This window comes from Parasteatoda tepidariorum, chromosome 4 (genome assembly GCF_982258835.1).
Source record: "Parasteatoda tepidariorum strain Cologne lab strain chromosome 4, Ptep-v5.0, whole genome shotgun sequence".
Taxonomy (NCBI): domain Eukaryota; kingdom Metazoa; phylum Arthropoda; class Arachnida; order Araneae; family Theridiidae; genus Parasteatoda; species Parasteatoda tepidariorum.
The window spans coordinates 101,761,341-101,788,659 of NC_141758.1; the positions used below are offsets into that span (position 1 = coordinate 101,761,341).

General features: G+C 28.6%; 1 protein-coding gene across 1 annotated transcript; it reads right to left on the reverse strand.

Moving 5' to 3' along the window:
* On the reverse strand, window positions 1-27,244 carry ALiX (programmed cell death 6-interacting protein-like protein AliX). The gene is made up of 17 exons (XM_016072998.5): window positions 26,868-27,244; window positions 26,687-26,741; window positions 23,009-23,072; window positions 21,221-21,354; window positions 20,763-20,916; window positions 19,633-19,742; window positions 18,943-19,059; window positions 17,736-17,958; window positions 17,160-17,283; window positions 16,150-16,327; window positions 12,333-12,554; window positions 10,592-10,742; window positions 9,504-9,649; window positions 6,233-6,367; window positions 4,567-4,729; window positions 3,136-3,357; window positions 1-590 (listed from the first exon to the last, which is right to left on the reverse strand). Exons 1-17 carry the CDS (start codon window positions 27,071-27,073, stop codon window positions 481-483), a joined length of 2,514 nt encoding a protein of 837 aa, XP_015928484.2. The 5' UTR covers window positions 27,074-27,244; the 3' UTR covers window positions 1-480.
* Window positions 27,245-27,319: the final 75 nt, after the last annotated feature.

Consider the following 27,319-nt stretch of genomic DNA (forward strand, 5'->3'; position numbering starts at 1 on the left):
TAAAGGAAATAAATATTATTTTTATTTTCCCATTAACAATTTTTTTAATATTTTCTTTATTAAATTTACATATTATACAATTGCAAAGGCAACAATGCAGAAGGTACAGAAATGGTTGAAAGAGTATAAATAATGATTTACTATAATTTTTTTATAATTAATAGCGTATTATTTTGCTTTTTAATCAATTCTAAAACAAAATTCCTTATTAAGCATGGAATGGCAAAACATTTGAAACAATTTTTCCAAGACATCTCGCCATATATTTACTTATTTCTTAAAAAATATGTATATAAATATAAATAAACAAAATGTAATCAAACTTGATCAATATAAGTGGAATATATTTAACAATCTACAAAAAAGAAGCGCACAAAATAAAAAAAACTAAGACGCAACAAGAAATCACTAACAATTTGAAATGTGAGTCGAATGTTACTGCATATATCACTGATAGTCTTGCTGTTAATAAAAAGCAACTCATTGGGGATACGGTCTATACTGTTGTTGGGGATAAGGGTAATTTTGATTTGGAGGTGCATATCCAGGATAAGCGGGCAATTGAGTGGGTGGTCCTTGATAACCAGGAGCTGTAAAAGAAACAATATAAATATTATTATTTGCATGGAGAGTAATTAAATACACAGGGGTATCATTAATGAGGAATGTAAAAGATGATATAATTTGCAAAAGCAAACAATTTAGGGTCACCATAAACACCCAGGAAAAAATTTCTTGATTTTTCTATTCTAATTTTATTGAGTTTCTCTGATTTTTGCAATTAAATTTGTAATATTTATTTTTAAGTAATGCCTCAATCTTATACATAACATATATATATATATATATACAGTACAGAACCCGTTATCCGGAAATCAGAAAACCGGAAAACCAAAAAACCGGAACGAAATTCGATACATTTTCCCGCCATTTTTAAAAAAAAAAATTTTTTCCTCATAAGATTTTTCTTTCTTTTCTAAAAGATGTTTACCTTACCATCATTTTGGAAATAATCATTAGTGTATTACTCCATCGTTTTTTCTTCTTTTTAAGATTATTTCCACAAAAATTTTTTTTTTTAGTTGGGTTTAACAATTAAAAAAAAACGGCTTTTTGTGGCGATTCAGAAAACCGGAAAAATCAGTTATCCGGAATAGCGATGGTCCCGATCGTTCCGGATAATCGGTTCCCTACTGTATATATATATATATATATATATATATATATATATATATATATATATATATATATATATATATATATATATATATATATAAAAGATAAAATGAAGAAAGTTAATAAGTTTTATTTACTGTGCATGAGCATATAGAACTCATAAAATAAGTTAAAAATATCGAGAAAACATGGAAAATAATAAAGATTAATGAAAAGAGAGGAAGAAAAATTAATAAAATAGAATAATCTACATTACATTTACTTTAGTTTAATAATTTTTCTTCTTCTCTTTATATTAATCTTATTATTAATTTCCATGTTTTCGCTATATTTTTAACTTTAATTTATATATATATATAGATATAAGCTCACCGGACAAAAAATTAGTCACCCCAGTGTGCAAGCACTGATGAATCATTAGGTTTCATTAGATGACGCAGTTGCCAAGTGACGAGCTCCAAATCAATGTGATCAAAGGCAAGTAGGCATCAGTGAGATATTTTTGTTTTAAGCGGAAATTATGTGTAAATATAGGTAAGTGTAAGGGTATGACAGAGTGACAAAAAGGGGCAATTGTGTTTGGCCGTGCACATGGTTATACGGTGAATAAAGTCGCTGGATTTGTTGGTGTTTGGATACAGACTGTTCAATGAGTCTATTTGGAGAGGTGGCCACGAAGAATGCCGTCAGAATTGTGGCCGGAAAGAGATTCTGCATGAAAGGGACTGGAGACATGTTTCAGGACTTGTCAATCAAAATCGCTTCTAAACCCAAGACAAATTGCTTCAGTTAGTGAATGTAGGTCCATCCTAACCTGTTATTGATAGAAATGCATGCAATGGACATTTGGAGTCGAACGGCTCATAAGAGGCCATTGCTAACACAGGAACATAAAGCTGTGTAACTTCAGTGGGCTAGAAATTACCGAACGTGGACAGCTGCTGACTGGTGGAAGTAATATGGTCTGACAAATCACGTTTTTGCCTTTATTCAAATGAAGCACATTGTATAGTGCACCGAAGACCAGATAAAGCATTTCATCCTGACTGTGTGCAAGGTCAGGTTCAAGCCGAAGGTGGGTCCATCATGTTTTGGGGGGTGTTTTTCTTATTTTGGATTGAGCCCCCATCACTGATGTGATCACCAGCATGAACCAATATGTTTATTTGAATATTCTGGACGATCAGGTGTTGACGCTCAGTCAACATTTTCATGAAGAGTATCCTGTTGACTCTTATTTTTCAAGATGACAACAGCACAGTTCATCGGGCTGGAAGAATATGATAAATAATTTTATGAACACTCAGACACTCAACTACATCTCAACTGGCCTGCAAAATCCTTTGACTTGAACCTCATTGAAAATTTCGGGGATATGTTGGAACAACGGATAAAACTCCAAAATCAGCATCCTTACAATTTGGTGGATTTGCGTGATCAAATCCTCAGCAAGTGTATTTAACATGATTTGACGTACCTGCAAAACTTTGTGGATTCACTTCCTTACCAAATCCAGGCAGTTGTCAAAATCAGCATCCTCACAATTTGGTGGATTTGCGTGATCAAATCCTCAGCAAGTGTATTTAACATGATTTGACGTACCTGCAAAACTTTGTGGACTCACTTCCTAACCAAATCCAGGCGGTTATCAAAACCAGAGGTGGTGTTACAAGTTATTAAATTACGTTTTTCATGATTTCTCTAAGGATAACTAATTTTTTGTCTTGTGTGCTTATATATATTAAAGATTATAGCAAGAACAAACATTACATATCCATTGCTTAACTGCCCTATATTGTACGTATGACAAGTAATATTACTCCGACTTAACAAACATTTCACAATTCCAAGACCCTTGTCATATAAGGTTACTACTGTATTTACAGCGTATAATCTAAAATTTCTAAAACCATGACTTACAAAGGTTAATACATTATTTCTCAATAATAACAAACTCACCAGGTGGAAATGGAGGCATCATAAGCTGGCCATATGGATTATAAGCATTTGGAGCAGATGGATAAGGATATGTAGGATAAGGATAAGCTGGATAAGGCGGAATGTGCTGCTGAGGCATTTGTGATGCTCCATCAGAAGGGGGATAACCGTAATTCTGCTGTGCCTGTGGTCCACTATTTTCATTGGTTTTTGGAGGTGGTGGTCTTGTTGGCTTTGGTGGAGCTGAAGAAAACAATGAAACAATTGATAAAAACACAAAACCACCATGGTTTCATGTATTGTATCACTTATAGTAATATGAAAACAAAATTTAGTATAGGCTAATATTACAAGTTTTTTTAAATTTTTTTTAACCAGAGTTGATTAGTAAATAATTAAGTACTCGGGCAACACCCAGCTGTCAACCAAGTGGGTCATAGAGGTTCAGGCTCGGCAATTTTTAAACGAAGGGTATGCTGGTGGTAATGTGCACAAGTCACCTCTTTATCACTAGACAAACTAGTGCTGATAGGTTTGAAGCTGGGTGGGCTTCAATTTACCACAAAGGATAGAACCCCTTCCTGAAAAACAAAAGCTCATATCTAAATCAGTGGGGCTCATTACACTTGAAACAGTTGTACTATCTCAAGAGTAATTAAAAGTTTAAAGAATTAAGGTTAAGTTAGATTATATGGCAAACAGTGGTTATTTAATAAATTTAAATAAATATTTATAACAACATTCATGTTTATTTTACCTAGGACAAATTAAACTAGATAACTAAGTGGCAGTAAAAATGGTTTTGTTAGGGTTCGTGCTCGCCATCTGCAATAAAATTGTAAATTTCGAGAATAAAATTGCGGTTTGGCAAAAGATTTATTTCCACTGGAAAGATAAATATACATTTAACTCAATCCTTAAAATTACGTCGAAATGAATTTTTCTAAACAAATCAGTATTTTTTATTCAATTACAGTAATTTTCAGTAGATGCGCCGCATAACCAATTAGAATTGAGTTCGAATAATATAAGTTTGAAACAAACTACCGTAAAACAGTTTTCTATAAGGGGGAAATTAATCGTTCAAAATTTTTTAAGATTTGCATTTGGCGAATACTTTTGAAAACTGGAAAAAACTTTTGATATTTGGTTAATAATTTTAAATCCTTAGTGCGGGGCCCTGAATATAGCCTTGTAAAATATTCACGATATTGTCATATTCGATGCACATGCACATATGTGTATTATGTACAGGTGAGGTCAACAGCTTCTCCATTCGTTTAGCAATAATGGAAGTGTTTTATGAGGCAAATTTTGATCCAAGCTAAGTTAATGATATTTCAACTGTTTAGCGATATATTTTTGTCTAAAAAAGGTGGGTATAAGGGATGGTAAAATAATTTAAATTATGAAAACTAGTAAATTAGGAAAGTTAGGAAGGAAAATTTATACCTGTATGGTGAGGAGGAGCTAAAGGTGTAGGTTGATTAGCTTGAGTCACAATATTTTTTTGAAGGTCTTTGCATAGCTCTTCCTTCTCTGTTTTACGTGCAAAGCAGAAATCATTGATTTTGTTTTGAAATGTAACTAGCACTTCAGTTAAATTGTTATAAAACTGCAAGAAAATACATTCATAAAATTTAAAAACAAAGACTTTATTCAATTAAAGATATAAAGTACACTTTGTGTCTAATGCGAATAAAAAGGAAAATGTGAATAACACACAAACAAAGGAACAAAAATTTGGATTTTGACACTGAGAAAGCAAAACAATAGTATGTCCATTTTGGACCATTATTTGTGCTTTATTCACATGGTTCTGTTTTATTCAAAGATTATAAGGACAAAAATAAACAGAATTTACAGACATCATTGAGAACATATTACAGAGGATCTTTATTGAGTATTTTAGTAACAATTAGAGTTTTTAAAAAATGGCAACATGATTACTGATTACCTAAATATATTTAGGAGGTTAGTTGTAGGTTCTGATCATCTAAGCATGTTTAGGTGACTAATTTTATTTTATAACTATCGTTGAATAGCCGACCCAATTTTTGGGTTTACGACTACTAATGTTCAACTCCGTAGCCTTGTAATTTTGAACTCAATCCAGATAGGGGAACTCCTGAATCAAGCATTGGGAGAAATTTGCCTTCGTGGCGGACTTTTTGATGTAATTATCATGCATTTGCATTACATGGAGAGGAAAACCTCCCGCGGTTAGCCTGATGGCAAGGGGAGTCTAACCCATGATCCGTCTACCACTAAGGATATTTTAAGTTATCACTGTGATCGGTGCGAGAAGGATGCGGAATTGGTTTTGACCAGCCACTGCTGGTTTTCGAGCCTGCTTCATCTTATTGGAAGGCAAACGCTCTATCCCCTGAGCCATCACGGCTCTAGGTGATTAACTATACTGATTGCCTAATCATGTTAGGTGATTAGTACAATAAATGTATTACTTTATGCCCAGCAGTGTAAGTCTCTTATCCAGAACTGCCAAAACTTCTGCAAGTGTGATGAAAAAAAATTTTTTTTGCACAATTAGCAGGTAATAAATAACTCAAAATATATTATAACACAAACAAATACTAATATTTGTATTAGTTTTTCACTCAATGAATTATTTTAAAGTTAAATGTTATTTAATGTACCACAGTATATTTTTAAGAAAAAAATATATAAATAGCAAAAACAAACTAAAATTTTTGTATTTCCTAACTATACATAGCTCTCAAAGTTAAAAAAGAAGAAAGAAAAAAATCATGCAGATTTTATGTAATTGTATAAGCTTTATGAAGATTTTACAAAATAATTAAATTTAAAAAGCAATTAGGGTCAACAGGAGTAATTATGACCACAGATAACTGTGACCAGCATCATTTTTAAAATACTCTTCCAGGGTGGGAATTAAATAAATTCTCAAATCTAATGAGTTTTGTTATTCTGCAAAAAAGGGAGCAAGCCTTTAAGAAAATATTTATTAAAAAACTTTTTTTTTTAAATTAAGACTCCAGAAAATAGAAATTTTTTTGAACAAAACTAAATATTGCTTTAAAAAACTAGCTATTGTTCAATATACTTCAGCTATTTCAGTTATTTTACTTAAACTTACCTTTGATCCCTCTTCAAGATTTCCTAATAATTCAATGAAGGCATCATGTGCTGCAGCAAGCTCACACATTATAGTTTCTCTTTTCTGAGCAGAACCACTGGTATTTTTTTCTTTAGAAAATTCATTGTTTGCATTCTAATTAAAATAAAAAATTATAATTACAATTTTATAACATAAGTCTAATTTTTACTAATTTCTTTGTAACAATACAGTTTATTACATGCTTAAGGTAGTAAGGCACTTAAGGTAGAACAGTTTAACGAGGACGAATACAGCACATTCTTGGTCCGTTTGTAGACTGATCCAAGTGTTTACAGACCAGGACACTGATCACAGCCAGTGATACTTGACTTTGGTGTTCTACTGGAGACCGTGTCATAACGATCAGTGCACTGAGGGACAATATAATTTTGAAATACTTCAAATATTTTCAACCAGGGACTTATGGTCAAACTAAAATAAACTTTGTCAATTTTGTACTAAACAAACAAGACACATGGGTATTTTTTGGGCTTACTAAATAGTTTGTACCCTATTAGAAGATATTTCACATTTATTGTGTAGCTTAAAGATTTTGCCATCGGCAACACTGGAGTGTTTGCAAAACTTTATTTTAATGATTAAAATGTTTATCTCCAAACTTACCCCTGTGGATGGATCCAGTTATGTGATAATAAGATAAGTGATAAAATATTACCTTCAGTAATTTGATATTAATGTGTGATTATTATTTTTCCTTTTTTTTTTTTTTTTGACAGAGCATTTTAATGTTCTTATAAACCAATAAATTACGTCCAATAGAAAGCTTTTTTTTTTTAAAGTGGGCTGACATAACGAAAAAAATCAACCCTTCCAAACTAATGAAACAAAGACACTTCCATGACACTGAGATTGATTATTACAAGTTCAAAGCAAAAGGTAAGCATTCAAAAGTCATAAAAACGTGAATTAAGTTTCTTTTTTCAAGTATAATTTTTTTTAATTTTATGTTTAAATACGTAAAATAACCTTTTCTTTTTTCTACTTTAATGTGTCATTTCAGTCATTTCATTAGCAGACTCTTGTGCAAGGGATTAAATCAATCTAGTATGTGAATTGTGTTCAATTTCTATTAAACTAAATTAGTGCTATGTAGAAGCTCTGTACTTAGCTCTTATTTTAAACCAAAATTTTCAAAATAGAAAAAAATATATATAAGGGGAATTATTTTTTTTAATTCTGCAGTTTGCATCCCTATACTTTGTTAATTAGTTAAACTCAGTTTGGACACATAAAGTGCATATAATATATTTTTTATTAATGAACATGTAAGTGAAACAGGGTTGGGTTTTTGACGTCAAAAAGTGGTTTTTGACATAACAAGGGTATAATACTGGTTTAAACCGTCAAAAACTGAAGTTTGCCAAGAAAATATATAAACTTCAAAACTAACAACAGTTGTGATGCATTATATTGAAATTTAATTACACTATAGGTAATCAGCAGGTTTTAAAATATTTTTTAATTAAAATTAAGGTAAAATAACAGATTTAAAATCTCAGAAATTTATATTCAAATGCATGTGCAGAAAAATTTTGCACAAAAATTTTTTAAATATTTATATTTTGAAAAAAAAAAATTTTTTTTGATACTTAAGAAAACTAAAAGTTTATTACTATGCATTTTTGACATATAAGGAAACATATAACTAATATTTATAAGGAACTTACAAGTTATGTTGTATAAATACAAACTTGATACAAGTGTATAAAAAAAAAATTTAATGTTATACCGAATATCTTTATTATCCAGTATGTTAATTTGAATTTAAAAGTAGTTATATTTGTGAATAATGATAAATATAATTCATATTGTTTATCGTATTTATTTATAATTATTACACTTATCATTTTAAAACAATTTTTATCACTTAATTTTTTTTTTCTCCACTTGTATTAAGAATACAAATAATGCATACCTTGAAAATAAGAAGTAATTATTCAACAGCTGAATATTTAGATATTCAACAAAACTATAGAGTATTCAGCAAAATGAAATGCACAAGTATTTGGATAAACTAAATTTTCAGCCTAGTAAATGAATAGGCTGAATATACTGTAAATCAACACTAACTACTCTGTGTATTTAACAGAAAGCACTTAAATTTGTACTGTCTTATGTTAAAAAGATTATTAAGAAGATTTAAAAGAATATTAAAAAGATTTTTCTTTAAAAGATCTCTAATGTACAAAACTGCTAATGTTTATCTTTAAAAATATCTACTTTTTTGTATAATCTATACTATACACTAAATTTGGTTATAAATAAATTTTTTAATAATATCACTGCAGATTTTCAATAACACATGAAAATGAATACATAATATTACAAAAGATCTGAGCTTTCAAAAGTACAAGATTTTGGTTACTATTCAAAATATAAGTGTTTCTTCAAAATTTTAAATTTATTTTTTCTAGAACATATTTAGAAACACTATCATTTATAAAAAATATATAAATTTTATGTATTAATTAAATTTCACATATGAATATCGGTTTTTGACATTTCCGAAATTTTTGACAGTGAGGTTTTTGACGTGATGGTTTAAACCGTCAAAAACTGTCACATGCCAAAAACCTGCCAACCCTGAAGTGAAAGTACGAAAATTAGCTAAAAGTAGCCCGTGTTGAAAATAGGCATATTTTAAAAACTAAAATATTTTTAAAAATCCATTTACATAATTTTAGAAAATACTAATAGGTAAGTAATAATACAGGAGTAAAGAGCCACCCTTCTACTATCAAAAACTAATTAAAAAGTGATTATTAACACATCCTTTAGAATACGAGTAAAGCTACATTTTTGACATTTTATCAAAAAAGAATTTCACCAAAAGTCCAGCCAATCACTACAATTTTTAACACAATTTTTTTAGTAATTTAAATATTTGGTGAAACAAGAAAAGACTGGAAAGTGAAAAAAAGCACAAAATAATAATAGTAATTAACATAACATTTTGATAATAACTAGACATTTTAATAATAACCTAATATGTTAATGTGTAAATGATACAAGATTTTTGACATATGGCTGTCTTGATATTAAATAATAATTAGTTGCACACTTGCATCAAAATAAACTATTAGCCATCATATTTATTAAGAAAAGAAATAAGAATTAAAAAATGAACATAGATTTAAGAAATGAATGAAATATAAAAATGAAGGAGATATGCAATGCCAATAATATAATGGCAGCAACTTATAGTTATAATAGTAAATATAAAACATACCTGTATATCCCGCACCATCCGTTCTTGTTTTTCAATATTTTCCCTGGCACGTTTTTGAATGGGACCATAAATTTCACCCAATGTTTCAACAGAAAGTGCTGCTTCATTTACACTGCCATCATTCAATGCAACAAGAAATTTGGCTTCTATAAAACAATTAAATCTTTAAGAATATAATCTGCAACAATTAATTTTTATTAATGGAATGATGTTGATACTAAACATTAATCTAAATAGGCTAAAAGCCACTCACTTTTAAGTACTGATTTTTAAAGTAAGAAAAAAACAAAAAGAATTTACAAAAACTAAAATTGAGAAATTAACTTTAAGATAAAAGGTAACGGATAATTTCTTTTTTTTGGTTACTATAATTTAAAAGTAATTTCAGTAAATTTCAAACCTAAGCAGGGTGTAAGTACACAGGTAAGTAATACGGGGCTTAAAATTAATGGTTGTCCATTTGACAAAGATCACTAAAATTTGATTGCGATTATCATAAAGTAACTATCAGTAGTCCCTCAAACCAGCAGCCAAAGTAAAAGGATGGTATAATTTTTTGTTGTTGTCTTATTTCATGTTTTAGTCGTTGTTTTTGTCACAAAATTTCACCATTACTGTGCCATTATACATAATCTGTGTGATTTTTCATACACAGCCTTGTAACATATTTTAATTTCAGGTAGTTTGAACCAGTGATTAAATTTTTTCATTTCTACTCCTGATGTATGTTTCATTATTGTGATAATTATAATCATTGAATGTTTTACATAATTACTTTCAGTAGAAATTGTTTAAAAGTAACAAGATGTTTTCACTATTTTATCTTTTAAAGAATCATAGAAACATACAAAGTGTGGCACATCATTGTTTATAAATAAAAACATTAAATGTTTTAATGTTCTGATAAAAAATTCTAGCAGTGCTATCATTTTAAAAATGTATGAAACTTTAAAAAAAAAGGGACAAATCAGAACTATTCAAATAATTATCCTGATCACAACATTTATTAAGATTATAGTATTATAAAATGCTTATGCTCACATAGTATACAAAATAAATATTATGAGTAAAATAAACTTGACAATTACTCATGTCTGTGGCAGCACTATCAAATTCTTGAAGAATTTCTTCTCTCTCCCCTTTTAACCTTTCAACTTCACGCATTAAGCTCTTTAACCGTTCGACAGATTGGCAGGATGCAACTGGGCTACCAGCTGGTATACCGGATATCATCTGATCCTGTAAATGAAATTGAATCAATACCTTACATATTTATCTTCATCTAAATTGTAAAAAAAGTAACTAACCTGTGCTATCCCAAAATTAATCGTTTTTACAACAGATAATGATGTTCCGCAATTAGATGGGAGCAGAAAATTAATAGCCCGGTAAAACTGCAATTTCACCAAGGAGTATACACCGGATTACATTTTTCTAATTTATCATATTTTCAAAACAGTTTCCATTTCTTTTGTATTCATAAATTGATTAATTTATAAGATTCCTACATTCAAAGAATCAATCTAACATTTTCCCCTTGCTAATTTTTTATTAAATATTTGACGGAATTCACTTATAATGCTGTACTGTAAAATTAAGACAGACAGCAAAATAAAAAAATTTCTTATTAAATGCCTACCAGAGAGTATATGAATTGTACACACTAATATATGCATCATTAATAATTAAGAAATGCAATAAAAATAATTTTTTATATTAAATGTTAAATTATGCATTAAACTTTAAAAGCCACCTATTAATCTTTTAAATTAATGTCTGCCATACATTAATAATATCTAAAAAACAGCAAAATTATTATATTTACTAAATTTTAATTAAAAGTTTTAGGAATACTAACCGATTGGATCAAACATATTGTACTTGAATAAATAAGATATTTGAACATAAAAATTGTACATTGTTTAAACTTGAATACAATATTTTCAGGAACTTTTAAAGCATAATACAGTTTAATATTTTCAATAAATACTGAATTGAACTATTATATTCTCTAAGCGTTATTACATTTATAAAATATGCTTGTATATTTTATAAAAGTGCAAACAGCTCAACCTGAATAAAATATTTTACAATAATGAAACTAATTCAATGAAATTTAATAAAATCCTTCTTTTCTTAAAATTATTATAATAATTTAGTTAGTTTAATAATTTTTATAGAAAATATAAAAGTTTTTCTGTAATTTCAAACTTTGTTGAAAACAGGCATGAAACAGATCACATCTCTAGATAAGAAAAAAAAAATGTTTTACATTGCTGCCAACAAGGATAGGAAAAAAATCAGCAGATTTTACAAAACATAAATTTCTTAATAACTGTTGCGTAATACGCTAATTATTTTACATATAGGAATTTTTTTTGTAATCAAAATACAAAAATTTTATTACAGTAAACAATTAATTTTAAATGTTTTTTTATTACGTTAACTCCTAATTTTGAATACTAATAAACAAGTAATTTATTATCAATAGTTGAAAAAAAAAGTTTATTAATTTAGAAAGAGAATTCTGAATAAAAATAAACAGAAAATTTTAAAAATAATAATTTTAAAAAAAAGCTTCAAACTGATTACTATAAATGAGGCTTGTGTCAATATGTATTAGTAATATTTATTTAAATATTCAAGCAAGCAATAAAATGTGTAAAAATTCTATTTTAATTGGGATTTTTTTAACAAATTTACTCAGTTTTAGGAAATCTTTTAAAATATACAAAAACCAAAATTTTTATTAAAACCAGTAGACCAGGAGAAATTAGAAAAATCCAGTAAAGTTGGCGGCTATGGTTTCAAATATTTTCTTCCACTTACTTCAGGTAAGCACAGAAGAGCTATCTTGTCCCTGTGTTTCTCAAATTTCTCTTTGACAATTCCATCAGCCGCAACAGCTGTGCTGATTATTTGAGAATACTTTTGTATATTATCCTTTAACGGTTGATTCAGTTTCGTAGATGTTGTGCGCAGCCATTGATTTCCAAATTTTGATCTCAACTCATTATCTGATTCTTCTTCATCATTTAAAGAACTTTGACACTAAAAGGATGAAGGAGAAAAATTATGGAATAATTACGAATACATAAGTTAGAAGAAATTACATAAAAATCATGCAGTACGAGATCTTTTATCAGAATAATTGAAATAAAGAAGACGAAAACTTTCATTATTCCCTTTGTGGGGAGAGTTGTTATCGACAATGTCAACCTTCATCTATGAAAAGGTACCCCAACATAGAATCGAGATAGCATGTCTTATATACAGTAGAGAACCATTTATCCGGTATCCAGATAACCGGGAAAAATTTTGATCGGTTTTCCCGCCATTTTAAACTAGAACGATTATGAAAAAAAAAACGGAAATTGTACTCATCATCAAGTTGAGTAGAGGAAAAATGTAAGGAAGGGGAAAATTTTTTTCCCCCGTTTACCCAGAGAAACGTCATTTCCTCCTTGACCTTGAAAGCAGGAAAGGGAGGAATGTTTTATTTTCCTCTTTAGGCCGTCAATCAAGCTCAAGGGTGTGCCATGCTGATTTCGTTTTCTGTTTGATTTACAAGGGGGGTGGGGAAAATGTATTGCATGCATATCAGTAAACAGAAGATGAAAGAGAAAAATATATTTATTTATTTGACATCGATTAATAAAAATAAAATCTTTTTCTTCTGAATAAATTCTCATTCTTTGGAAGGGCGGTATCATTTGCAAGTTTTTATTGACGTGGAATCACATCTGCTGTAATTAAATATCGTGTTTTTATCAACAAAATAAATAAATAAAAAGAGAATTGTTTATTAATTTAAACATAGGATTATTTTATGAAGCAGATTGCAGTTTTGTTTTTCTGATTCCACTACGTTTGATATTTTTTTCTTTTCACGATAAATTTCGCGCTCAATAAATTAATTCTTTTTATTCATAAATTTTATTTTTAAAATTCCGTTAATCTTGCCTTGTTCCGGGTTTTAATATTCATGCTAGTGCCTTTTTTAACTATCATTTCGATTCGATAATTTTCCAGTGTTTTTATTTAGATTAATAAGTTTTCCTTTTATTTTATCGTCTCCCCCGTATAATTAGGTATGAAATATATTGCGTTATTTAACCATTGGTTTTGTTTATATTAGTTAATTTAGGAATTGTAATTATTTTTAAAAAATAAATTCGAGAATTTTGTATTTTTTAAACTTGTTTTCTTGTCTAAACTTGCAAATTTTTTTATTCTTTTAAATGTTATTTTTCTGCCATTTCTTTTTTCTTTTTAAAGTTAGGAGTACCTTTCTTTTTTCTCTTACTTTATGTATTACACTTTTTCCTTGTAATTCGGGTGCGATAAAACATCGATTAACGACACTTTTTGGTCGATCCAGAAAACCGGGAAATTCAGACATCCGGAATAGCGATGGTCCCGAGCATCCCGGATAATTGGTTCTCAACTGTACTAGCGAATTTTCATTTTATTTTTGTAGTAGTAGTCCCACTACAATACCCCCCACCAGATTATAGCTGTGATAGAATTCGATGAATGGATACCACTAGTTGATTCATTGCTGCTTTGTGAAAAGGGAGAGCTGTGTTAAGATCACCATAATGTCGAAGAGGTGGATAATGTCGTAGTCACAAGTAGCAAGTCAACTGTTTAATGTGGACCATCCATCGAAGTAGGCATTACTGTCAAGGTAGGCATGTTCACATCATGTCCGATTGTCGCCTATGTGAAGAGAGTTGTTATCGACAATGTCATCTATGGAATGGTACTCCAACACAGAATCAAGTTAACATGTCTTCTATACCAGTGAATTGGCATTGTATTTTTGTAGTGATAGACACACCCATAGAAAGTACAATAATAGATTAGCGATGTGAGAATGAGTGAGAATGACATTTGAACCAAGGATCAGAGAAAAGGGTGTACACCCCTACCACGGTGAGTTTAGTAGCTCTTATATTGTAGCTGTCACACACTCCACCTCCAGTGAATGAGAAGTCTGACTATAGCAGGATTGCTACTCCGATTAGGAAAAAAAAATTTCCCGTGTTTTCCCATAACATATTAAACACAATATATTAAGAGGAAGCACACAATTACTGTGCTGTGCTCTTGTGTGAGCTATATTGGTCTAACTATACTCATTTTAATTGCTGGAAAAACTTAGACAAAAAAGGTACAGCTGAACATACTTAAAATAAATAATGCCACAGAAAAGAAATAGTTTATTATAGCTGAAATATCTTTAAACATCCCATAGATTGCACTTTGAGTAGTCATCATTTTTTAAAAGACGAAAATAAGAAACAAAATTCACAGTACTCTCCCAGTTTATAATGAAAAACTAAAATTTCTCTGCATTTTCCCTATTATTTTAGATGATTATTAAATTCCCTGTATCTTCCATGTTTTAGACCCATGTGAACTGTGAAATGAACTGTGGAATGCGGCATATTAGTAAAATGCTGACATCTGTTAAAGATTGAGATAGTTGAATGTTTGAGTTTCCGTAGTCGTCAATGTGGAGGGATGGTAGAAGGATGCTCCAGCATTTTTTATACCTTTTATTTAAAGGCACAAGTAAGAAATTTAGTAGCTCAAAGAAAAAAAAATACCCTAAAAAATCGAGTTGATTAGAGCATTTGGACTTCTCAATTTTGATTTTAAAATGCTTACAGATAAAAGACGAATAAATTAAAACTCAGAATAAATTTTGTGTCTCACTGCAAATAAAATACAACATATAAGAAGATACAAACAATTTTGCATTTGTGGTGCCGTGCAAGTCCAAAATGTGGTGAATTTCAACATTCTCCAATTACTTCAGATTTTATGCCAGTTTATTTCCTATTTCAACATTTACTTGATATTAATAAAATCTCTTTAGGGTAGATAAGGAAAAGCATCATGTAGAGGTAGATTAGGAAAAGCATCATCAAATCAGTTTAGGAGATACCAGGCAATATCCCACACATCCCTGCCAGATCATTAGATCATTACTCTGGTTAATTTGGTTATTATTAATAATGATCAAAAATTACTGATAATAACAATGTCTTTCATAAATGTAATAAAAAGTACACATGAATAATGCTGCCACATACTCTTCATACTAGGGTTACAGGCCACTGACAGCTAGCTATACATTGAATTTTTGATCTATAACAAATATTTTTGATATTCACCACAGTAACCATGTTAAAGTAAACTTAAAAGAATATGAAGTTAAACAGTAATTGGAAACATCAACAGTATTGATAATAAAGGGTGTATCAAAATGCTTTTAAGTCATGTGGACAAAGGGTATCAGATAACCTCAGTGTCGTATGGTCGAGTGTCAGACAATCGGGATTCTATTGTTTTTATTTTTTAGAATGAGAATGTTAAAGCAATTCCTTCATTTAAGTAACATTATTACAATATTTGATAACTAGTAACATTTCATATTTAGACATGCATTAAAATTAGTTTAAACAACGAACTTAAGTTACAGAATTATACTAATCTTCAAATAAACTCTACCTTAAATTTATAGTAATTTCAAAATTTTCACATCACCTCAGGATCTGGTTCACTCATTAACATGCGGCATGTCAAATTGAGAGTACACAGCATTTGAAGAAATTAAAGTAAGAAAAGTACTTACTTCTCGGAGAATTTCATTGTTGCGTTGGAGGAGATCAGGGAGTTCATTCAGAAGTCTTTGTAGAGCATCAATTCCGCCCTTCTGTTGAACTGATTGAGCCTTCTCCCTCAATGACTGAGGAAGAAGATTACCAGATGTGTCTTCTAATGCAGCAGGCAAATTCAATGACGCTAATATTCTAAAAGTATTTCAATGATTTTAGAATACATAGTATTATGCAAACATGGGAATTTTTAAAAATAAAAAACAAGAAAGACCTAATCATTAAATTAAGAGTTAATACAGTACTAATCATCTTATTCCCAAAGTGCAGAAGATTTTTTTTTATTTATTTATTTACTGGAAATTGGTTATAGCCATTTTTTTTCAGTCTCAGTGCATATAACTATCACACCACCCCACCATGACCAAAGCCTCGCTTTGCAAAGCTTTATTTTTCATTGGCCATGTTAGGAATGCTACATAATTTTGACCCTTTTTAGATGATATGGATAGTGCCTGAGCTGGCACTCCTGCTCTCAAAAACTTCAACACCACAACTAGGCCAGTTAAGCCTGGATGAAGTTAAACTTTGGTTGGGTATGAAGTTAAACTTTGCAATTTTAAATATTTTCTTAAGGATTAGCAGTTTATAAAATTTACAGCTTTTTAAAATCAAAATATACTAAAACTGCTCTGTCAGGATCCAAATAATTCAAAAAGAATAGATTACTTAGTGCTACGTAGACTAAAGTAGAAAAAAAAAGCAAAAGCACAAATGAGAGTACAGAAATGGACATGCTATAGTTTTGGTTCTATTAACAAGAGCCTAGACTTTAAGGTAGGTTCTTGTAGGTATTTACAGTGATACCAATACAAAAAAAATATATTGTCAGATTGTTAGAATAAATGTTTGATTTAATAAAAAAAAGTATCAAGAATGTTTAATTTAGTAAAAAAAAAATCTGACGCAAAAAAAGTTTGATAAACGAAAAATATATGACTAGACTATAGTACTTTAACACACTTACCCATTTAACATCTGTGTTTCACTCTGGAGTTTTGTTTTTTCATTATTCACTATCTCCATTTTTCTTAAATCAAAGGCTGACATAGCTTGCTGCACTGCTATAGGTAACAAGGCACTAAACAAATCTGGGAAAAAAAAGCGCCTTGTTTTACTTTATGACAAAACATACCATTCTAACTACAATTTATTAATACATGAACTAAAATAATGCTTATTAATGTAATGTTTATTATTCCATATTTATTAATACAACATTTGAAGAGCCATCTTGCATTCAATTATAGTTATTCACTAACTAAAACAAAGTCATCTGGAAAAAAAATATGTAATAGCTACATGTTTTTACAAAACTTAAATTTTCAAGATATAAAAAAATAATAATAACTTTAATCTTAAAATTTAAGAAAGTAAGATCACTTCTGCACTTAAGTATACTATTTAAGATTAATACCATTCAGAATAATTACTCTCACTAATCAGATTCTCTGATAGGACAAAAAAAAACACTCTTAAAGAAAACCAACATTTATTCAACTTATTTTTATTAGATGAGCTTTAATATTCACAATTTAGTTACCTTGAGAGCTTGGATTTAATTTATCTCCAGGAAGGATAGGTTTAGCAAGTGCAGCCTTCCCAATTGGAGGAAGGGACTTGATATCTGGAATTCGTGCGTGATATATAAAGTCATTATCTTTCTTAGCTTCTTCATAATTATGAGTGATTTTGGGTATATAATCTTTGAAATCTGATGTCAAAATAGCTTTTGCTTCTGCTTGCCTCACAAGATCTAAGGCTTTCTAAAATAAAACATGAAAGCTTAAATATTGGAGGTGATAAATACATAAATTATTATTAATAAAAATATTAAAACAAATAAGAAATACTACAATGTTAAATATAAGTTTAATTCTTCAACAGGAAATCGTTTTATTTGTAATATCTATTCAAATTACATTATTTTATAATTATTTACTTTTAAAAAAGCTGTCGACCTAAACTTTTGCTTCTCTATAATCACAGAACCATATTTTTATTTATAAGACAAGGTTCCTAAAAAACTTTTCAAAATAAAAATAAGCAATTTTTAAGACTTTATAAAGGGTTTAAGCCAAATACAAAAAAAAAGCCATGTTTCCAAATTCAATATATCGTTTCAACTAAGTGAGATGCTTTTATAGTTCAGTTAAACTCATTAACATAAAAAATTATGCTACATGAAAAATTCAAGACTTATAAATTATAATAAAAATATTGTTACATAAAAAAAATTTAAAATTAGCAGAGGTAAGAGGAAGTTCAAAATAATAATAAGACAAAGTTTAAAAATCAGAATAAAAAAATATTTACAGATAAATAAGCACACCTTAACAAAAAATGACTTTTTCACAGTTTTCTGTAACTAGAAATAAAATCTATAGAAATGAATAAAAAAAAGTAATGTGATTTGCTTTATCTTTATTTTTTTTTTCACTTTGTTTCATTTATTTATTGTACTTTTGCACTTTTATTTTAAAAGTCGATCTTATGTTATAGTCAATCTCAGTTTTTATACAGCCACCAAATCATTTCAATTAATCTTTAGCCATTAATTCGATTTAAAATAGAATACATTTTTATTATCATTATAAATATCATATTTTTGAAATGAAAAACACTTGTTGAAAAATAAGTGTATAAATAAAATAATGAATATAATTATAAGTTCCAAGGTTATAATTTTTAAATCAAAGTTCATAGTTCAAAGCAAAATATAAATAAAATATTAGAATAAGTTAACTAACTTGAAGCCTAGCAAGTTCTTCTCCAACATCTTTCTTTGACTTACAAACCAGTGACTGGTAATATTCTGAAAGAGCAAGAAATCCAGCTTGCTTTCCAGCAACCATTGAAAGGCATTCCTGAAAATAAAAGTATTTTGTTTCAATAAGCAACTGTTGCATAAAAGGTATACAACATTCAAGATTGAGTAATTTTCAAGATTAAGTAAATTTCGGTTTATCTTTTCAATAATATTTTATTTACATTGAATATTAGTAGTCATAAATCCAAAATTAGGATTGGCTGTTCAACGACGGTTATAAAATAAAATAAAGGTATTAGAGCAGCAATATTCTTACTTTGGCACATTTTATAGGAAAACACAGTAATGTGCTTTATTACAACCAATTTCTTGCTACAATTTGCACGGCACTAATCTTGAAAATAGGTTTATTAGTAGTTTTCATTATTGAGCAGAATTAATTGAATTTACTTCAAATTGTTGAAATGTTCTTGTCAATATTTTGAGCATCAAATAGCCGTTTATCAAAAAATAACATGCGATTTTAGAAAAAAATAACCAAACAGCTCACCTTGTATATAAAATAACATACATGTTTGTATTATAAATAGATTTTATCACAGTTTTTGGAGAAGAAAAAAAAGAAGATTTATTGTTCCAGATTAACTCTCAATCTTTAAAAGTCACTCACTTTTTCAAATAGATGATGAACAGTCTCTTTCTCCATTAACTTTAATGCATCAGAATAGAGCTCTTCTGCTCTAGATGCAACTTTAGCAACGATAGCATCCTTCATATTATCTAAATAAAATATAAAATTTATAAAATAACTTGATTTTTATAAAATTAAAGATTATAAAAAAAATAATAGCTCTGGTTACACTCGCTTGTTTTTATTGTGTCATACCTAAAAATTTTGAAAGATGCTAATAAACATTAGTAAATTTATACTTACATATAAAGATGGCATTTTAATAATGAAAAGTATCATAAATAAATAAATAAAAATGATTAGAATTTATTACATGAATTGTTCTTTTAACCCTTTCGAGCCGACTGTCACATATATGTGACAGCAAGAAACGCGCTCACTTCCCGGCCGACACACCCGCGTGTCAGAGAGTTTTCTCGTTCACCCCCGACCGTCACTTATTTGTGCCAGCGTTTCGGAACGTTTTAAAAAATGAAATTTCTTCCAAAAGATGGCATTGTATGTCCATATGGTTTCAGATTCATGTAGATTTGACCTTCTACTCAAGATGAAAGTACGTTCACGTGGTTTTTAGGGGAATGAGGGGAGGGGGGAATGCTTTAAGAGGGCTCTTTAAATTAGCACGTGATATTTATTTACAGTAAGTAAGGGAGCTTTTTTTATCTCTCGCTACTTTCGATTTTCGGATTAGTTTTTAGTGGATAATTAGATCTTGTAGGCTTGAATTTTTTTTCTTTTTACCGTTAGAATGTCGAAGCGTCGAAAATTTTTTACTGAGCTGGAAATAGAGGAAATTATGCAAAATATTTAAACTTATTAATATTTATATTACATTTAAACAAGAAATAACTTAAGTAAATAAAGTATCCATAGAAATATATATAAAGCATATGTCACTTAAATACTCTACAGAACAATATTAAACAACGCGCTGATATTTCGGTAATTTCATGGAATTAGGCTTAACATCAAAAAACCCTCCGGCCCTGGGGAGACACACGCTAGAGAGACTGCCGGCCTCAGCGGTAAGCGCGCTTTCGCGCTTTGCGTCGCGAAAGGGTTAATGTAAAATAATTAAAATTGCTAATATTAAATTGTACGAAATTTACCTGCAGTAGCTTTAAAAAAGAAACTTTCTTGAGCTTGAGCTAACATTAAAGCTTGCAAAGCAGAAATAGTTTCTGATCTCATATCAGGAGTAGGTTCTTGAATAGCAGGAGGACAAGCTATAGTTTTCAAATGTGCGAAAGTTCCACTAGCCATCTAAAATTAATAAAAAGCATTGAGTTTAGACATGTATTATATCCAAAACATACATCCCTAAAAATCTTTTTAATACTTTTTTTTCTTCTTTTTAATACATTTTTGTCAAACTAAAGTGACTCAACTACAATATTTTAGAAATACTATACAAAATTCAAATAAATTAAGAAAAATTATTATTCCATGCACAATATAAATATATGTAATTATTTCTTATCTATGGCAGATAATTTTAAGGGGAAAAATATTTCCATAAAATTAAAGGCAAAAACAAATAAACAATATCAATATAAGAGATAATTACTTGGAAATACTTGGCAGCTAGTTTCAAACCTTCATCATTTTTTGTATCTGAAATATGACAGCAAGCTACCTGGCTCTGCATGGCACCAATATTAAAAAGAATGCAAGCCTTCTCATAAGCTATAGTTGGCAAAGCTGTGAAAAGAAAGATGCATCTTAATACACACCATTAAAATTAATTATAAAATAATATTTTATAATTAATTTGTCAACGATACAGATACAATAGAACTTGAAATTCAAAGTGTATAGATTTTGAAATTAGCAAATAATTATAATCTATAATAGAATCAGGACATAGATTTATTAAAAGAAGAGTCACTTAATTGGCCAATTAAACATTTTTCCCAATAAGCAGGATTATATCTAATGTTCAATATAATCACAAAAATGTTCATCAAAATGACCCACGATTACAACTACAAATGCAAGCATATCAAAACAAAAGACTTAAGCAATTGATTTAAATAAAAAATTTAAATTGCAAATGAGGAGAAAATGACAGAAAAGGAATTTTTCATTTAAATAACTACAGCCTTGTCAACTTCAGAAATTGTATAGGTCTGAGACTTTTCATGACAACAGTATAGCACAATAAGCAAAACAATTATAAAATTTTAAAAAAAAATCATTTACACACTCTTAAATTAAATTTATAACAACTTTTTTATCCTTAAAAATTATAATATAATGAATTTTTTTAAACAGACTAATTTCTCATTTTCTAAAAGTGTTACGTAAAAAAATTACTAAGCTATTTCTGGTTTGACTACCAAGTCAACGAATTTTTCTAAGTTTGTTATAATAAAGAACAGAATTAAGTCTGGACTTTTGTTATGTGGCTTAATATTCTCTCCCAGGTCAGTGTAGAAAGGTCAAAACTGCCAATTTTAACTTGGCATACACCCTACAGGTATTACTTTTCCAGCTACTGATTTTACGCCATTCTGAACACCATTTATTAAAAACTATCAACAAAAAACTTGGTACTTCTGGAAGAAAGTTTTGAGGGCTGTATGCAAACAGTGCAAGAATACTCTGATTAGAGACTTAAAAGGAAAAAAGCTTGTGAAAATATTTTGATCGGCTGAGGTCCTGAGATTGGACACAAGAGCTTGAAACTTCACAGAGCTGTAACTGATAAGAAAATAAGCAAGAGAAATAGGTATCTATATTAGAAACTTGAAATAGGTCTCTATATTAGAAAATATCTACCCAAGAGTAATAGATAGATTTTTAATAGCCATCACTTTATCCAAACATAAATTAAATAAACATAATCAATATTATACAAATTAAAAAACAAAAATAAATTGCAATACAACGAATTGAAAAACATAAGTAAATTGCAGTAAAAACTATGATTGTTCTACAATGAACATAACAGTTTGGAGCACTTTCTGTAATAGGACTTTTTTTCCAGAAAAAAAAATCTGTTAGCTGTTTTTATGCAATTTTATTAAAATTGTATCTTTATTTGAAAAGGAAATACATATACAATAAATTCGCTTATGATATTATTAATTCTATGGAAAAAAATTTTGAAGAAGCTAAAAAAAAAAAAAAAAAAAAAAAAAATTCAAACTTATTTTGGTATACATTTTATTCAATTTTAGTTAAGACTAAATTACTGTAACATAGATTTTGAACCTTGATGTAATATTTTGAACCTTTCTCAATAAACTAATATAATCAAAAGAGCATTTTTGGCTTTACTTTTGTTAAACTCTTTTGTAATTAACCTTAATAATCCAGGGTGTAGTATTAAAAAAAATCTTATAATACTTACTAAGACTTGCTGACCCCATGAAAAAACTTCCCTTATCAAAAGCATCTTTCCATTTAAAGGGTATCTAGAATTACATGAAATTTCATTTAAAAAATAATGCCAAATGTTAATTAAAAATATCTGCAAATAATAATTTTAATACAATAAATAATTATTGTTGGAAATGCAAAGTTAAAAATTCATCACTACAGGGATAGGTCATTACCAAAGATTAATGACACAAAACTATACAAAATGTTAACAGGAAGTGGCTGAAGAATGCAGTTAATGTCTGATGAAAAAAGTGCCTATAAATAACTTTAAAATAAAATATAAATTATAAATATACCTTTATAAGATGTGGTGCTCTCTAAATTACCAACAGAATAATTAAAATAAACTTTTAATAATAATTTAAAAACAAAAAAGGCATAATGTATTTCAGGATAATCCAGTTGCTTACATTTTAGAAAAACTAATGTTAAAACTTTAAAAGAATTTTATGACCATTCCCTTTAAGTTAAAACTATAATGCGTAGAGATAGAAACAAAAAATAAAATTTAGTCACCAGCACGGTTGGCAGGTTTTTGACATGTGACAGTTTTTGACGGTTTAAACCGTCACGTCAAAAACCTCACTGTCAAAAATGTCGAAAATGTCAAAAACCTATATTCATAAGTGAAATTTAATTAATACATAAAATTTATATATTTTTTATAAAGGATAGTGTTTCTAAATATGTTCTAGAAAAAATAAATTTAAAATTTTGAAGAAACACTTATATTTTGAATAGTAACCAAAATCTTGTACTTTTGAAAGCTCACATCTTTTGCAATATTATGTATTCATTTTCATGTGTCATTGAAAATCTGCAGTGATATTATTAAGAAATTTATTTATAACCAAATTTAGTGTATAGTATAGATTATACTAAAAATTAGACATTTTTAAAGATAAACATTAGCAGTTTTGCACATTAGATATCTTTTAAAGAAAAATCTTTTTAATATTCTTTTAAATCTTCTTAATAATCTTTTTAACATAAGACAATACAAATTTAAGTGCTTTCTGTTAAATACACAGAGTAGTTAGTGTCGATTTACGGTATATTCAGCCTATTCATTTACTATGTTGAAAATTTAGTTTATCCAAATACTTGTGAATTTCATTTTGCTGAATACTATATAGTTTTGTTGAATATCTAAATATTCATCTGTTGAATAATTACTTCTTGCTTTCAAGATATGCATTATTTGTATTCTTAATACAAGTGGAGAAAAAAAATTAAGAGGTAAAAAATTTTTTAAAATGAAAAGTGTAATAATTATAAATAAATATAATAAACAATATGAATTATATTTATCATTATTCACAAATATAACTACTTTTAAATTCAAATTAACATACTGGATAATAAAGATATTCGGTATAACATTAAAAAAAAATTTTATACACTTGTATCAAGTTTGTATTTATACAACATAACTTGTAAGTTCCTTATAAATATTTAGTTATATGTTCCCTATATGTCAAAAATGCATAGTAATAAACTTTTAATTTTCTTAAGTATCAAAAAAAAATTTTTTTTTTCAAAATATAAATATTTAAAAAAATTTTGTGCAAAATTTTTCTGCACATGCATTTGAATATAAATTTCTGAGATTTTAAATCTGTTATTTTACCTTAATTTTAATTAAAAAATATTTTAAAACCTGCTGATTACCTATAGTATAATTAAATTTCAATATAATGCATGGCAACTGTTGGTAGTTTTGAAGTTTATATATTTTCTTGGCAAACTTCAGTTTTTGACGGTTTAAACCAGTATTATACCCTTGTCATGTCAAAAACCACTTTTTGACGTCAAAAACCCAACCCTGGTCACCAGTTCCAAGGACTAGTCACTTAAAGATTCTACTAATCTATAGACATTTCTACAGGTCTCCTACTCGTATTATATATTTAAAAATATACTTAAAAATTTAATGAATAAAATAAATTTAACCACAAAGTTACTTAAATTTTTGTTAACTAATTTAAAAATAGAAATAAAGCTTGATATAAATTGAAATTTTATAATTATATTTTAATAAACAGGTTTAGTGATGCCTTTACTATAAGTAAAGCAATATATATTGAGTATTAAAAGTTTAAAAAAATAGTAAAAATAAAATTAAGTGAAAACTTATGGATTAATTGTTATAATTCAAATTATGATGAAGAAACCCAGATCAAAGATTTATGACAGAAACATAGACCAAAATAACAATCTATGTCATCATCTTATCTATGAATAAATTTTTTTATTTTCATTTCTCAAATGATTCAATAATAGTTATATATATTGGTAACATGATGTGAAAATAGTAGCAACAGTATAATTTGCTTTTCTAACTGAAGCAACTGAATTACAACATTATACATGCTTCATTCAACAAAGATTACGGCTTTATACCTTACTTTTTCAAATTTCACTAATAAATGTATTTCAAGAAATTTGTATTCAATATTCGACAATGTTTGTTTGTTTTGTTTTATGTTTGACTTGAAATCTGATTCAGCATACAAGTATAGTATCAATCTAGTCTTTGCGATGGAAGCTCACCAGCATTTGTGTTACACAGAGAGAAGAAAGGCAATTTTAATTTGCATATCAACATAAGTATTCTAACACCTGACCAAACTAATATGAAGAAAGGGGATATTTTCCACATTGGTACCTGTTCCCACCCACTATCTTAGCAAAGACAAACGGGTTTTTAACTACAAAAAATGCTGTGGTTTCCCTAGAGATGGATCTGAGTTATATGCTTCGAGCCTGTTAGATTCCGTGATTTTTTTTAATAGTTTCTAGGGGGCGACTCCCCTGAAGTCGCCAAAACTTAACAATAATTTTGACATAGATACCAATATGAAAATCGTTCCTTCGGAGGCGATATTTCACCAGCAGTAACTTACATATATGTGCAAACCTAATTACTCTATACCATTCAGGTATCTCAGCTTTGAGCTTAGTTTTAATTTATTTATTTTCCAGCTATTATTTAACTGGGAGGAAATATATAGTGGTATTAGGAGAATTCTTTTTAGTGTATTTTAGAAAAAATAAAGTGTCCTTGAGTTGCCAAGAATTATTCATAATTTATTACGGCTATATATCTACCAGTTGTTAAGATGTCTATAGCTAGCCTCTTTTGGAAAAGCATAAAGTATATGTGACTAACAAAGAGTTGGTTAATAATAATTTGTAAGAAGTAGACAGTTAGATCTGGTGAGATTTTTTGTTAGATAAAGCTTTATAACTCTTAATTATAATTTATGAATTGCTTGTAACTTTTTTGGATCAAAAGCGGTCCAAATTTTTCATATGACAGTACATAAGCTAATATGTAGCTTTAAGTCTAAATTGTAAATCAATATACATTATAAAACTGGGATGCAAAGGTGGCCTGCACACAATGCTGACCCTACTGTCATTGGTCATGAAATTATGGAGCCTTACACTAAATAATCATTCAAACGACAATAAGTAGTAGCGGGAATTATTTACTTATTTCATTTTTTTTTCTTTATTTAGTTATTATTAACAGATCTAAAAAATTTCTCTAGATACAATTATTTATTTTTTTCAAATTTAAGCATAATTAAGATCCACAAGATAAACAAATAGAATTTTTACTGAAATGAACAAAAATTACCTGAAACTCAACATTTGGGCATTTTGCATCCAAAAAATTTAGCTGGTCATAGTACCTAAATAAACAGATGTATTAACATAAAGAAGAGTGAGGGAAAATTCAACAACAAACGTAAAATGAAATAAATTAAAATTATTAATCAACAAGGAAAAAAAGAAGAAGAATGAAGAGTGACAAATACCTTGTCATCACATCTAACGAGTTTTCATGCTTATCTAACGTTCTCCAGGTTGAGTTCATTCGTAACTTATTTAATTCCGTTAAAGCTTCATCATAATTAATCGGTTCATCAGCGGCGACACAAAAGCTAGAAAATACATACTTTAAAGGCTTAACTAAATCAATTTCTGAAGTTTTCTTCAGGGGAATAGCCACAAAATACGACATCTTTCTTTGATTATGTCAAATTTACAAAACAAAGTGCAATAAAAAGAAACAAGGGAAACAAGAACAAAATATGAAATGATTTCGATTAAAATAGATGACTCATCAGTGTCATGTGATACAAAAATAAAAACTCTCCCCATTAAAATAAAAAATATGAAAGCTTTCTCGAATATAAAAAAATATTGCAATGATTAAGATATAATTAATAAATCCATTTACTAAATAATGACACAGACTAAAATAATG

Excerpts from the sequence above, each read along its gene's own strand:
- ALiX (XM_016072998.5), bottom strand. The coding sequence starts at position 27,073 with ATGTCGTATTTTGTGGCTATTCCCCTGAAGAAAACTTCAGAAATTGAT. Across the intron at positions 23,073-26,686 it reads GCCCAAATGTTGAGTTTCAG|ATACCCTTTAAATGGAAAGA; the intron begins GTAATTTTTGTT and ends ATGTAATTCTAG. Across the intron at positions 19,743-20,762 it reads CTTTTTTAAAGCTACTGCAG|ATAATATGAAGGATGCTATC; the intron begins GTAAATTTCGTA and ends TATTTTATTTAG.